Genomic DNA, 15,234 nt, shown 5'->3' on the forward strand with positions numbered 1-15,234 from the left:
TTTGAAAAATTACACTTTTACCATGTAATTTCAAATATTTATAAAAGAAATTTGTATTTTAACTCGTTCAAAAAATATATAATTTTACTCCAATCCTGTAAAATTTATATAATTTTGCTTTTGTTTTCCTAAGTTTTAAAAAATTTCATTATTTTTTTCCATTTTTTAGTAATTATAGAATAAATTAGTAGGATTTGGGGACGTTGCTGCGCGGGGTGCGCAGTAGCATCTGCTGTGTGTGAAAATAGGCTTATTTTGGGGCCCATTTTGATAATCCGAGCCGTTCACATTTTAGAATACACCAAGTAGAACATGCTTGTAAAAATCAAGTTAATCGGATATCGTTTACCCATTCATCTACTCACATTTCTATCTACAAAAATAAATAATAATTGTGATTTAAAGTATTAAAATAAATACAAATGTGAGTGGATGAATAGGTAAACGATATCCAATTAACTTGATTTTTTACAGGCATATTCTACTTGATGTATTCTAAAATGTGAACGGTTTGGATTATCAAAATGGGCCTCGAAATGGACCTATTTCCACGCACAGCAGATGCTGCTGCGCACCCCGCGCAGCAGCGTCCCCAAATCCAAATTAGTATTTTAGTCCTCCAAAACTTTTGAAAAATCTCATTACTTTCATATCATTTTGAGTTTTTTTTGTAAACTATTATTAATTTTGTGATTTCCAAAATTTATATAACCTTAATTATTTTAAAATTTAAGTAATCTTACTTTAGTCCCCCTACTAGTGGCAATAGTTGTACCGATGATAGTATGATGATTAAATGTAGCAATGATAATGTGATAACGTTGCTAAGATTTTAATCCGAAAATAAAAAATATTTTATATTCAAATAAATTTATTTTTTATTAATTTTTATTTTTTATTTGTACAAAACATGCCTTCCGTGCAAACAAACGCAATGGGTAAAGAAAAGAGTTTGAGGAAAATATCAAATAAATAATCAAATATCTGACATGATGTATGATGTAGGGCTGACACAGGAGATATTTGATTATTTATTTGGTAAAAATTTTAACACGGTATAATACACGTGTCGCACGTTGAAGGGACTCAATTCCCACCAAGGATCCTCTAGAGTATTTTTTTCCTAAAGTTTCTTAAAGTGATGCATTGTGTGGTTGAGATTTAATGTTAAAAAATTGATGTGACTTGTCATTAAATCTCAACCACATAATGCACGACTCTAAAAAAAACTTTAGGAAAAAAATACTTGGACTTTTCAGATTGGCGGGTAATGAGAATTACAGCGTCGGCGATTCCACACCAGACAAATTATCTACAGAGCACTAGAGAGAGAAAGAAGAGAGAGAAATGGGCGATTTGTACGCGTTGGACTTCGATGGAATTCTCTGCGATAGCTGTGGAGAGAGCTCTCTCTCCGCCATCAAGGTTCCTCTCATTTCTCTCTCTCCGCCTATGCATACATACATATATGTGTGTGTGTGTGTGTGTAGATTTGATGCTTATGAAGTGTTGTTAATGTTTTATCATTCGAATTCAATGATTCGTATAGGCTGCTAAGGTGAGATGGCCTAGTCTATTTGAAGGTGTGGATTCATCAATGGAGGATTGGATTGTTCACCAAATGCACACTGTAAGCTCTTTTAATTTCATTTTTTTTAAAAACTTTTTTTGTGACATTTTCTGCTACTAGTTGAGTGTTTTTTGAATTCAGAAAACTAGGGGAAAAGAATCGGAAGGAGCGAAGTGAATCGTTGTAAGTAGTGTTTGGTTGCCAATAAAGTGACGGAAAGTTTGTTGGAGAACATCAAAATTGGTATAATCGAATTTAGGAGGAAATAATTCTGGAGAAATTTGGTTTCCAATAAATCATACAAGAACATAATTCCTGAAGAAACTGAGTTAAAAGGAAAGGAAATGAAAACATATAAGAAATAATTTTCCATTACCTGTTTGGTATGCAGGAAAGTTCGTAAAAAATTAAATTGAGAAAATACCATTTTGCCCCAAACTATTTCTCAAAAATTAATTCAATTCATGTTCTTTTAATAATATCAATTTTATACCTAAATTATTCGATTTTGTATCAATTTTAGCCCCACCATCAAACCTAAGTTGCTGATGTGGCACCCAAGCTTCATTTGAAATTTCATTTTACCTCCAAACTATCCTCAAAATATCAATTAGACCTCTAAATAAAATGAAATTTAGGGGTCTAATTGATATTTTGGAGATAGTTTGGAGATAGTTTGGGAGATAAAATGAATTTCAAATGAAATTTCAGTGTCACATTAGTAACTTATGTTTAATTATAAATGGAAGGGAACGGCAGGTAAAATTGATCCAAAATTAAATAGTTTAGGTGTATAATTGATATTATTAAAAGAATAGAAGTTTTGAGCGATAGTTTAGGGGCAAAATGATATTTTCTCAATTTAATTTCTTGTTAAATGATGATTGAAGGTGATATTCTACTTGAAAAGTTAATTCATGAACAAAAAGATGTTTAATTACTGATAAAAACAGATTTGCATTAGTTGAATCTCCAACTTGTGATCACATTTGCTTAAATTTGTTAAGTTATTTCTTACATATGATTTAGCTTGATAAAATCTTATTTACATACCATTTGATGTTTCTAATGGATGTCTCAATTACTTCTTAGTTGAAAAATCAATGATAAAAAACAGTGGACTTATATTTAGAGATAATTTATGCTGAAAGTTGAGACACAGAGAAAAAAAAAAAAACTCCAACATATTGGTTATTTTTAGAATAATCATCTTCCCATACTGTGGCAGGTGCGACCTGTGGTAGAAACTGGATATGAAAACCTATTGCTCGTAAGGTTGCTGTTGGAGATAAGAGTTCCTTCTATTCGCAAATCGTCGGTGTGTACTCAGTCACTGGTAACTTGTATTTTGTTAGTTGAATTGATTAGCATAGATTAAAAAAAAAGAAAAAAGAAAGTAAATAAAAAATAAGATCAATTTGGGATATTCATATTTGCTTATTTCAAATTGTTCTGGACCTGACTGCTGTGGTTTGATATGTAAGGCTGCAGAGGGACTCACAGTTGAGGGAATATTGGAGAACTGGTCAAAGATAAAACCAGTTATTCTGGAAGCATGGGATGAGAATAGGGATGCTTTAATAGAACTTTTTGGAAGGGTGAGGGATGATTGGATGGACAACGACTTAGCTACTTGGATTGGTGCAAATAGGTAACTTACCTTAATTATTTGCATTGACATTGAGATGCTATCAAAATTTACAGTAGTTCTAATAAATCCGTTTGAAACTTCTTTTCTTGAATGTTAATTTCCGAAACTCTTGCAAACGAATGATTTTTGTAGATAAAATGAAAGGGATAATATAACTAGCAAGTCTTGGACCGATGAGTCTGCAACCAAGTCCAAAGTACCATAGGATTTGGTAGTTTATTGCTTTCCCTTTTAACATGCTAAATATGAATCATAAGAGACAAACAATTCTTCAAGAGATATTCTGCAAGGCTTTCCCTTCTAAGTACCATAGGATTTGGTGGTTTATTGCTTTATCTAGAAATATTCTTAACCCAGTTTCGACGAAGATTGGTGCCACATATAATGGCTAATAATCTAGATTTAAACAATTTAGCTGGAAGCTAATGCATCAATATATTCCCTAATATAGATTTTTGTATCGGAATTGAATGAAACTTGTGATTTGGCTTTTAGCAGTAATTATTTTGGGCTAAAGAGACCAAAATGATAATGATAGTTTGTTAGAATTTCCCATCTTTACCTTCACCTACTCCACTACACACTCCACTTCACCTACCTCCACTTCACCACACACTCCACTTCACCTAACCCACTATCACCTCCACTACACCTACTACCACATTTTCTTCTATATATAGATTGTATAGGAATTGTAATTAATGAATCTTGTAACAATCAATCAATCAATAATACTTGAATTTTAACATGGTATCAGAGCAAGGTTGAGAAGCTAATAATTCTGCTTCACCGGCGGGCGGCAGCCTCGCCTTGGCCGCCCGCCGGACCTCTACACATACCTTCACTCCGCTGTCATATTTCTTGCTGCCGTGAACCACCTTTCCCTAGTATGTTCTTGCTGCTGAAATTGTCTGTTGCAGCTTGAAGTTCCCTGAATTGGAACCTCCTCAAGTTAAGATCAGCGTCCGTGCTAAGATCAACGGCCGCTGACAATGCCACGAATGCGGCCGCATCTTCTGTGCAGTTCACGTACTGCACACTAACTTCTACCGTGGGTTTACTGCACTTGCTTCCCTCCCATCACGAACCCTCTATACATGCAGTACGGCCACAGCCCGTACCCGAAGTCCCCACTTCCCTTGGGGCTCCCTGCCGGCGCCGTCCTGGACGAGCTCGAAGCTGTAGCTAAGGCCGTCGTTGGCACCGCACTCCCGCCAGGCTTCGACTCCGACTTCTGTCTCCAGCCGAGAGGCAGATCTCAGCCGATCTCATCTTCTGCCAATTTCTGGAAAACTGACCAGTGTTTAGGATCCTGATTTTCTATGTTGAAGCTCAAACCAGCTCCGTCTTTCTGTAGCGGACTCAACCCGGATGAAACCTCAGACAATATTGCCTTAGAGAATGTATCCGAAAGGAAATCACGAGGGAATCGGTCATTAATATCAATGAGGATGTCTCCCTGCTCTGGTTTGGAAACCCCGACAGATGGTTCCCTAGAGCTCTCCATCCAAGCTGAGTATTATTAGTAGTGAAATTGCTGTCAGCCCTGTCACTCCACTGAGGCTCTGGACACCATTACTTCGCCTCTCTCACCCCACTCCTTTATTTTATTCATCACCACATGCCTCCATTTCCTTTTATTTATTATTATTATTATTATTCTTATTTTATTTTACTTTTCTTCTTTTATTTTTTTATTTTTTCTTTACATGCCACCCCACTCGTTGTCAGACCATGCCCCCAACTTCACAAAGACATCATTGAGACCATGCCTCCACTTCATTTTATTTTTTATTATTATTATTATTATTTTATTAAAAAAAAAAACAAAAAAAAAAAAAAAAAAAACAAAAAACCAAGGAAGAAGACGAACTGCTACCACACTCATTTTATTCATGTTGGGGCTCATCCCGATCATCATTTTACAACAAAAAAAAAAAAAAAAAAAAAAAAAAAAAAACAAACCAACACAAAACATCCACACCCACAGTGGGATTTTTCTTCTCTACTCTGCCGCCGGCCTCTTCTTTTTGCCTCCAGTCTGCTCCTCCACTGTAGCATCTGGCGGTCCTCCAAATCGGAACATCACGGTGGCCTTCCGCTTCAGTTCCTTATTTTCCGCCTTCAGCACACTTATCTCTGCTCGCGCATCCTTATACATGCGTTGGAGCAGAGCCAGTTGGGAGTTTAACTGCTGCACCTCATTTGTCCTACTCTGCAGCCGGTTCGACAGGTTTGTGACCGCCGTCATGCTTTCCACACATACCTTCAAAGTATACTGATTGGCCTCCACATCCGACAGCACTGCCATTCTTTGCTCCACAGACCGCATCGGAAAGTTCAACGGAGTATACCCAGCGGTGTTTGGTTGAGGTTCCAGTGCCACCGCACCAGTTCTCTCTCTCGTTGACTCGTTGAGGTCGGGAAAGAGGGTGAGCAGTCCACGGGAAGACGAGGACGAGGCCATTTTTCTGGGCAACAGAGTGTTACAGCGTATTACAGAGTTTCTCTCTCAGCACAACAGTGTTACAGCCTCTCTCTCTCAGCACAATGAAGAGTTTTACAGAGGATTTCGCAGTTTTTTTGCTTCTGCCTCAGCCTCAGGTTCAGTCTTGGTTATATAGCCGAGGCAGCCACGCGCATCGCGCGCCTCTTGCCACCCGACACACTGGCACGCCTTTTCATGGCACATCTTTTGATAAAATGGACACGCCTTTTGATGGCACACTTTTTGACAACTTTGGGCACACCTTTTGAGGGTGCAACTTTTTCAGGGGTCCGACAAGACTCTGTAAACTGTCCCGACATTGATTCCGGTTAGCTCCTTTATGGGTCCGACAAGACTCTGTAAACTGTCCCGACATTGATTCCGGTTAGCTCCTTTATGGGTCCGACAAGACTCTGTAAACTGTCCCGACATAGATTCCGGTTAGTTTCTACAAGGGTCCGACAAGACTCTGTAAACTGTCCCGACATAGATTCCGGTTAGTTTCTACAAGGATCCGACAAGACTCTGTAAACTGTCCCGACATTGATTCCGGTTAGCTCCTTCATGGGTCCGACAAGACTCTGTAAACTGTCCCGGCATTGATTCCGGTTAGTTTCTACAAGGGTCCAGCAAGACTCCGTAAACTGTCACCACCACTGTCACAACATTGTCTGCTCCAACGGTCCGACATGACCCCATAAACTGTCTTCTACATCGGTCTAACACCGCCATCCAGTGTCCTCTACACCGTTATGACACCACCATACAGTGTCCTCTACAACGTTAAGACACCCCATACAGTGTCTTCACCAACGGTCTGACACGACCATACAGTGTCTCCTATCCTTTTTTATTTTTATGTATTTTCTTGTTTTGTTACTCTCTCCAAACTCAAGTTGGTTAGTTTCTCTCCTCCTTGAGTTTGCGGGGGGCTGTTAGAATTTCCCATCTTTACCTTCACCTACTCCACTACACACTCCACTTCACCTACCTCCACTTCACCACACACTCCACTTCACCTAACCCACTATCACCTCCACTACACCTACTACCACATTTTCTTCTATATATAGATTGTATAGGAATTGTAATTAATGAATCTTGTAACAATCAATCAATCAATAATACTTGAATTTTAACATAGTTTGTGAATCTACAAAATTTTCTCGTCTTTTTACTTTATGCCATATACCAAACCTGAAATATGTGTGTGTCACATGCTAGTGAAGAAAGAAATGATGTGCACATTGCTTGCTTGTTGCTATGAAGTAACAAACAGTTTGAATTAGCATACTTGAAAATTCATCTTTGTGTCAGGCAAGAGTGTTGAATGGAGAAGTTCATTATCACATGCTATATATATATAAGAGCATATTAGCTCAAAATAAGTAAGGACTTGCTTCAAAGATTCTGACAGACTAATGCACCCTTAACTTATAACTGTGACCTGTCCAACACTGGTTAGTTTCAAATTGATGAACATATTGTAAACCAACTATGAACTATCTGAGGATAGCATTTGGCCCAATAGCTTGGGTCCTTGGTTGTTTCCTCACTGATCGGGATTCGAAGCCCGCCAATACCCCCTTCCCTTAGAATAATTAATATGTGATATTTTGTCTTGTACCCCCCCAAAAAAATATTTTTGAACTGTCTTGTACACAAGTCCAACATAATAGTTTCACTGTACTTCCTATGCAGATTTTATCCAGGCGTTCCTGATGCTCTCAAATTTGCAAGCTCAAAAATATATATTGTCACCACAAAACAGGTATGCATTTTTCATTTATATGTTTGATATTAATAGGAATTTTTAGTTATTGCATTTGAACTGACGTAGTTAGGAAAAACCCAAATTTGATTTTTGAAGTTTTTAACAATTAATGTTTTTTAAAGTGTCCGAAGCAGACCCCAATAAATGGGATTAAGGTTAGTTTGGATCGTGTGTGTCTTTTCATAATGTATATGCATTTTTCCATTTTCCCTTTTACTGATATTTTTGAATTTTTATTTTTTCTTTGGCATTACGACTGCCCTATTTTACCACAGGGCCGATTTGCTGATGCATTGCTACGAGAGCTTGCAGGAGTAACTATACCACCTGAAAGAATATATGGTCTGGGAACTGGGTGAGAGCATTTTTAAGTATATATTTTTTTTGTGTGTGTTATTACAAGTCTGGCTGGTCTTTTAATACCTCTCTGCCTATCGTTTGTTCACCGTGACACGAGTTTTTTCTTCGCTTCTGGCAATTCCCATCAGTCCCAAAGTAGAAGTCCTGAAGCAGCTTCAGAAGAAACCAGAACACCAGGGCCTGACACTACAGTAAGATTTCTTTTCTGCTCATGCGATGATTTAAACCGAGTCTGTTTTCAAGAATGCCCACAAGGCTTCTGGAAAAGTAAAGCTCAGAAGCAAATAGTAATTTTTTCATGGTGAAAGCAAAGAAAAACTTGTGGGAAAAATAATTAACTCTTATTTTGATCAGCTTTGTGGAAGATCGGCTTGCCACTCTGAAGAATGTCATTAAAGAGCCTGAATTAGATGCGTGGAATTTGTATTTAGGTGATTTTTTTTTTTTGTCTCTCAGACTTCTCATAAATATATATCAGTTCATTGTTGCATTCTGTTTGGTTTAGTTTACAACCTGGGATTATTTGGAGCAGGGGACTGGGGGTATAACACTCAGAAAGAGAGAGCGGAAGCAGCCAGCATTTCCAGAATCCACGTTCTTGAGCTCTCTGACTTTAGTAAGAAATTGAAATGACTATCCCCTTTACCATTTTGTTTCCAATTGATATTCTAATTATACTTATTATAAAGTCAGACATTAATGATGTTCACGATGAATTATTGTGGAGTTTCAATTTCATTTATGGAACCCAAATTTTCTTATCTTGCTACATGAAAAAGAATAATACGAGAAAAGCAATCGAGCATTGCATAGTCGTATTTGGCATCATTTACATACAAACCAAACTAAGTCTTAAATCCCATCAAATAGGGCATCATTTCCGTATAGATTTTCAAATTTATTTTAACTAGTCATACTTATAAATAAGTAGATTTTCAATGGAGAGTTTAAATATTCCTCATTCTCTTGCGTGCAAGTTCTAGGCTTGGCTTGCTCATGTTAGGGGAAGCTTCCAAATGAAGTTTGATAGGGTGTTGAATTATGTCAAAATTAAATGTATAATGGAATCAAATAGTCACAACAGTTGATAAACAAGTTAAAAATTGTCCAATATATGTGGTAAATCTGGTTAAACTATCATGAAATAAAGATGATGTGCAAAATTAAAGGATAAAATCTCTTTGTGACAATTGTACAAAGCCAACTCTAAATCTAGCAAAAAAAATGATGTCCCACAATCCTTTCTTGTCTCAACCCTCCTTGGGAGAGTTGGTACGGAATGATTAGGACGGTAAAATGAATGAAACTAGATAAGGTCAATTCATGTTTGGCTCTTTAAGATTTCCATCAGTGTTGTTTCATTTCCTGTCAGAACCATATCGTTGGCAAGTTCGTCATGCTCATTCGTTCAACCAGTACCCTGACATTGTGATTGAATCAAATATAGTAGTGGTTAGCAATTTTATCATATTCTAGTACTCCATTAATCTCTCTCGACAATAAAAAAAAAATAAGAATCAAACTATTTTGATGGAGAGGATGGGATGAGAGGTGGGTTGTTTGGTTAAAAAGTTATTGGGTGTTTAGTTAAAGAAATAGAGATTAGGGGAATTCTTGGGGTGTATCTATTTTGTTATGCATTTTTGTTGTTTTAGTTATACATTTTTGTGTTTGTTGTTAAACATTGTTGACTTGCTAAATAGGTCAACTTACAGGTAATTTATATTAAAATAATAGATTATATTATATGCACGTAAATTTTCTCACAAAAATGTATAAGTTAATACAAATTCAAGTAAGTCATCTTTTAAAAGTTTTAAACAACACAAAATTATGTAAATTTTTACAAACTCATATCAATGATTTCACATAAATGTGTAATACAAATTCAAGTCTTCTGAAATTTTTTTGAAGTTTTCACAAATCACGTAGCCTTAATTGATGTTATAAAAATACATAAGTTAACACAAATTTTTCGTAAGTTATCTCATAAAAATTTTGAGAAACACAAAATTAATTAAGTTTTTACAAATACACATAAGTGATTTTATAAAAATATGTAAGTTAATATAAATTTTTCGTAAGTCATCTCATAAAACTTTAAACAACACAAAATCAAATAAGTTTTTATAAATTCACGCAAGTGATCTTACAAAAATGTGTAAGGTAATGAAATTTTTTTGTAAGTCATCTTATAAAAGTTTTGAGGAATACAAAATTAAGTTTTTACAAATTTACATAAGTGATTTTACAAAAATTCATAAATAATATAAATTCGAGTAAGTCATCTGATAAAAGTTTTAACAATACAAAATGAAACGTAAGTTAACACAAATGTTTGGTAAGTCATCTCATAAAAGTTTTAAGGAACACAAGTTTTTACAAACTCGCGTAGATACCAGATGCATGGCTCATTCTCTGACCACACATGGAAGCTGAAGGGCTGGCTCGAGGCGTGGCTCGAAAGCGATATCGAAACAACCTTGGCTACCATTTCGAGCTCCTCCCTGATGCCGTGACTCTATCCAATTCAAGTCTAAGCATCAAAAATGGCGGCAAATTCACCATAGATTGCACTGGAGTTTCACCAGCTTCAACCCCCGAAAGCAACTGTGATTTGAGGTTTGGGTTTCATGGGCACAATTTTGGTACCGGGCTTTCGTGATGTTAGCGATGGTGGAGGGAGGAGGGAGGTGTAGTAAGCTGGAGGTGGAGATGGGGGTGCAACCCGTGACATCTACGGAGGACACGGCGGCGTTTGTAGCGCTTGCTGCCGCGATGGACCTTAACATGGATGCCTGCAGGCCATTTTTGCAGAGGCTCCAGAAGAAATTGAGAAATCCGAATCCTTTAGAGTAGTTTTTATAAAATATTTTTAAAATTATTTTTTGAATGATTGAGATTTAATTTTACAAAAATGATGAAATTTCAGAAGGACCTGTGGCAGCAGAGTCAGGAGTTTGTCGTTTGATTTGGAGGGGGGTGTCGTTTTGGAGAAGATGGGTGTTTGGTTTGGTGGATATGGATTGTTTTTTGGTAGATTGATTATTATACAACTTCTTCGTTGTTTTGCATTGTTGTGCTCTGTTACTGTTATTGACAATTGGATACCTACCATTTTTTTTAAATATTTTTTTTTGTTGGAAATTGTAATTGTTAGGACTATAGGACACTAGAAATCAATCACACACAATAACACAAGAAATTTACGTGGTTCGACAATTGCTTACGTCCACGGGAGTGATATCCACTATAGAATTATCCCGGAGGGAGATTACAACTTATACCTCACAACCCTCTATAGAATGCACTCCCACTCACAGATTATACACTCTGTGTTTGCTCTCTTCAGCTCTGTGTGTCACTCCCATAGACAACCCCTCCTCACTCATCTCAATTTATAACAAGAGAGAAGGAGTGGGTTTAGTGACAACAATGAGTGGGCTGGGTTGTGCCACCCTCACCATCTATCTTTGGTGAGTTGGTACTGCCCCACCAGCTTTTTTTACCACATAGTGCCACCTACACCATGTGGATAGTGGGCTCCTTACCATGTGGGTAGTGGATGGAGCTAACAATTCTCCCCCTCCACGCCCATATGGATAACTGACTTCTCACTTGAAGTCCATCCCAGTCATATTCTTACAAACTTTCAGTTTGTCTCTGGTGACACCTTTGGTCATTATGTCAGAAGAATTTTTGTCTGTGTGAATCTTCATTAGTTTCATTAGCTGCTTTTCCATCATTTCTCGTATGCAATGATACCGGACATCAATGTGTTTTGTACGTGAATGGTACATGGAATTCTTGCTCAGATCAATTGCACTCTGACTATCACAATGTATCTTATACTCTTCCTGCTGTAGACCCCATTCTTGGAGAAACCGCTTTAACCACAACATTTCATTTCCAGCATCTACGGCAACAATATACTCTACCTCTGTTGTAGATAAAACAACACTTTTTTGTAGTTTGGACTGCCATGAAACAGTTCCCCCTACAAAGGTGAACAGAAATCCTGATGTGGACTTTCTTCCATCAAGATCACATGCCATATCGGCATCTGTAAAACCCTCTAAAATTGCCGAAACATAAACACATCTTTGAAGTTCCCTTCAAGTACCGAAAAATCCATTTGACCACCTCCCACTGCTCCTTTCCTAGATTGGCGAGGAATCTGCTCACAATGCCAACTGCGTGAGCTATATCTGGCCGGGTACACACTATTGCATACATTAAACTTCTTACTGCAGAAGAATAAGGGATTGCCTCAATTTCTTTCCTTTCAGAGCTGGTTGTAAGGCACGAACGCTTTGTCACATTGAAATGGTTGGCCAATGGTGTGCTGACTGGCTTGGCATCTTTCATGTTAAACCTTTCAATCACTCGTTCAACATATTTCTCCCGTGACAGCCATATCTTCTTAGCTTTCCTGTCACGAATAATCTTCATGTCCAAAATCTGTTGTGTTGGGCCTCAATTTTTCATGTCAAAATATTGCGACAAGTCCTTTTTCAACTTGTTGATCATAGTAGTATCATGTCCGATGATCAGCATATCATCGACATACAACAGTAAGATAATGAAGTTTCCATCCGAAAACCTTCGGAAATGTACACACTGGTCTGCCACCGTTCTTGTGTACTCATGATCCACCATAAATGAATCAAACTTCTTGTACCATTGTCTCGGCTCCTGTTTCAGGCCGTAGAGACTCTTTTTTAGTTTGCAGACTAGATTTTGTTTTCCTTTAACTTCAAATCCTTCTGGTTGTTCCATGTAGATCTCTTCTTCCAAATTACCATGGAGAAAGGCAGTCTTGACATCCATTTGTTCTATTTCCAGATTCAAGCGAGCTGCTAATCCTAGAGTTACTCGAATGGAAGTCATCTTTACAACTGGGGAGAAGATCTCATCAAAATCAATTCCCTTTTCCTGCCCAAAGCCTTTGACCACCAAACGAGCTTTATGCTGTAATAGTTTACCGTTGCCATCTTTCTTCAACTTATACACCCATTTGTTTTTCAAGGCTCTCTTGCCTCTTGGAAGTGGAACAAGCTGATAAGTGTAGTTCTTCTGCAAAGAACTCATCTTCTCCTTCGTGGCTTGCATCCAACAGTCTTTCTCTGTATGATTCTTTGCTTCCGAAAAACTCTCAGGCTCCCCCTCATCAGTAATCAGAATATATTAAGAAGCGGGATATTTGGTTGATGGCATGGCAACTCTTCCAGATCTCCGCAAATGAGGCCCAGTTGCCTCTGGTTGAGGGGGTTGCTCCCTCTGCTCAACACCCTCTTCTTCCGGGTCTTCATCTCTTTCCTCTTAATCCTCAATTTCTGGCATAGGATCCTGTAACTCTGGAACTTCTTGTTGCACATCATCACATCTAGCATTTTGTGATGGCTCGGGAGATGGAAACAAGTCTAAAGTGATGACATCTCTAGACTTTGCAGATTTTTCAAAATTTGCTACTGTCTGGTCTTCTTGGATCACAATATCTCTGCTCCTGAACATTTTCTTGTTCACTGGGTCCCATACCTTGTACCCAAATGTTGCATCTGAATAGTCCACAAATATGCATGGAGTGGACTTGTCATCAAGCTTTTGTCTATTTTCCTTGGAGATGTGTGCAAAGGCCTTACACCCGAAGACTCTCAAGTGAGAATATGATACCTTTCTTTTGGACCAGACTTCCTCAGGTATCGCAAAATTCAACGGGACTGAAGGTGACCTGTTGATGAGATAACAGGCTGTGCGGGCGGTTTTAGCCCAGAATGACTTTAGCAACTTTGACATTTTGAGCATACATCTGACTCTTTCAATAATAGTACGGTTCATCCTTTCTGCCACACCATTATGTTGTGGGGTGTTGGGAACTGTTGTCTCATGCCGGATACCTCTGCTGGCACAGTATGCTGCAAAAGCATTGGAAGTGTACTCGCCTCCATTGTCTGTGCGAAGACACTTCAACTTCTTCCCAATTTCTCTTTCAACCATTGCATGGAACTCCTGAAAGTACTGAAATACCTCATCTTTTGTCTACGGGAAATACACCCACAACTTTCTTGATGCATCATCAATGAAAGTCAGAAAATACTTGCGGCCACCATGTGACTCCACTTCGATTGGGCCACAAACATCCGAGTATACCATATTGAGCACTTCTGTTTTCCTTTTGCTTGTTGAACTGAATGATACTCGATGTTGTTTGCCATAAAGGCAATGATCACACGGCTTCAAGGCACTTCCTTTGGATAAGGGCATCTTGGATTGCTTTGCCAACAAATGTAATCATTTCTCACTCATGTGAGCCAGTCTTCTGTTCCATAAGTCCGGTGACTCCTTGTCTTCTGTTGCATTAAGACTTTCCAGAAAAATCTTCGTTTGAGTTTTATACAATGTTGAAGACATCTCTCCTTTGGCAACTGGCAAAGCTTCTCCTGTCAGCTTCCAACAGCCATTTTCAAATGTACTTGTATAGCCCTGTCGGTCTAGGGCGCTTCCGGAAATAAGATTGAGGCACAAATCTGGAACATGCCTCACATCTTTGAAAACCAGCTTGTTCCCGGCATTAGTCTGAATACTAATGTCTCTAATACCCACAATCTTTGAATAGCTAGAATTCCCCATTCGAACAGTGCCAAAATCTCCGGCATTGTACGAGTTGAAGAGTTCTCTGTGGGAAGTGGCGTGATAGGATGCAGCTGTGTCTCTCACCCATTTTATGTAGCTGTGGTCAGCTACGTGAAGGCAATCTTCCTCTTCACCAACTGTAAGAAGTATTTTATCAGTTGTTGTGGTTGTTGTGTTCTCATCTCCTTTTGACTTACTGCTTTGGCCTTTCTCTTTCCGGCTTGGGCAGTTTCTCTTTATGTGACCCTCCTGGCCATAGTGAAAGCAAGTGAAGCTGGAGTTACCTCGACCTTTGTTGTCTCTAGATTTACTTTTGTTGTTCCAACTACCTCTACTCTTGCTTTTTCCTCTACCTCATCCTTTACCTATTTCTCTGTCCCTATCTTCTGTGACAAGAGCATGGGACTGATTACCTCCCATGTCTTTCCGCCTTCTCTCTTTATTGTACATGGTGTCTGTGACCATGCTCATGGTCAGCTTCCCTTCTGGTGCAGAGTTGCTGAGAGAGACCACCAATGTCTCCCAACTGTCCGGTAAAGAACTGAGCAGTAGTGCGGCTTGCATTTCATCGTCTAAGCACATCTTGACGGTTGCAAGCTGATTCATCAGATTTTTGAATTCACTAGTGTGCTTGGCGATAGACATACCATTCTTCAACTTCAAATTGACAAGCCTTCTCATCACCAAGGCTTTGTTTCGAGCGGTCTATCTGTCTCCTCGGCGAGCTGATGGTATACACCATGGTCTATCCATTGTCT

At 38.4% G+C, this 15,234-nt stretch overlaps 1 protein-coding gene across 4 annotated transcripts; it reads left to right on the forward strand.

Moving 5' to 3' along the window:
• Positions 1–1,248: 1,248 nt before the first annotated feature.
• Positions 1,249–10,357, forward strand: LOC114281014 (ribosomal RNA small subunit methyltransferase G). Of its 4 annotated transcripts, none has more exons than XM_082916984.1 (10): positions 1,249–1,425; positions 1,550–1,630; positions 2,799–2,906; positions 3,055–3,221; positions 7,411–7,480; positions 7,759–7,838; positions 7,972–8,034; positions 8,198–8,274; positions 8,376–8,459; positions 10,239–10,357. In XM_082916984.1, exons 1-10 carry the CDS (start codon positions 1,348–1,350, stop codon positions 10,280–10,282), a joined length of 852 nt encoding a protein of 283 aa, XP_082773110.1. In that variant the 5' UTR covers positions 1,249–1,347; the 3' UTR covers positions 10,283–10,357. The 4 variants fall into 4 exon arrangements, with proteins under 4 accessions (XP_082773110.1, XP_082773111.1, XP_028079237.2 ...); XM_082916985.1 differs by having other exon boundaries at positions 2,799–2,888; positions 10,239–10,303; XM_028223436.2 differs by lacking the exon at positions 10,239–10,357 and having other exon boundaries at positions 8,376–8,604.
• The last annotated feature ends 4,877 nt before the right edge of the window (positions 10,358–15,234 follow it).

The sequence above is a fragment of the Camellia sinensis genome, chromosome 2 (genome assembly GCF_055761805.1).
Source record: "Camellia sinensis isolate YWXY chromosome 2, ASM5576180v1, whole genome shotgun sequence".
In the NCBI taxonomy this organism is placed as follows: domain Eukaryota; kingdom Viridiplantae; phylum Streptophyta; class Magnoliopsida; order Ericales; family Theaceae; genus Camellia; species Camellia sinensis.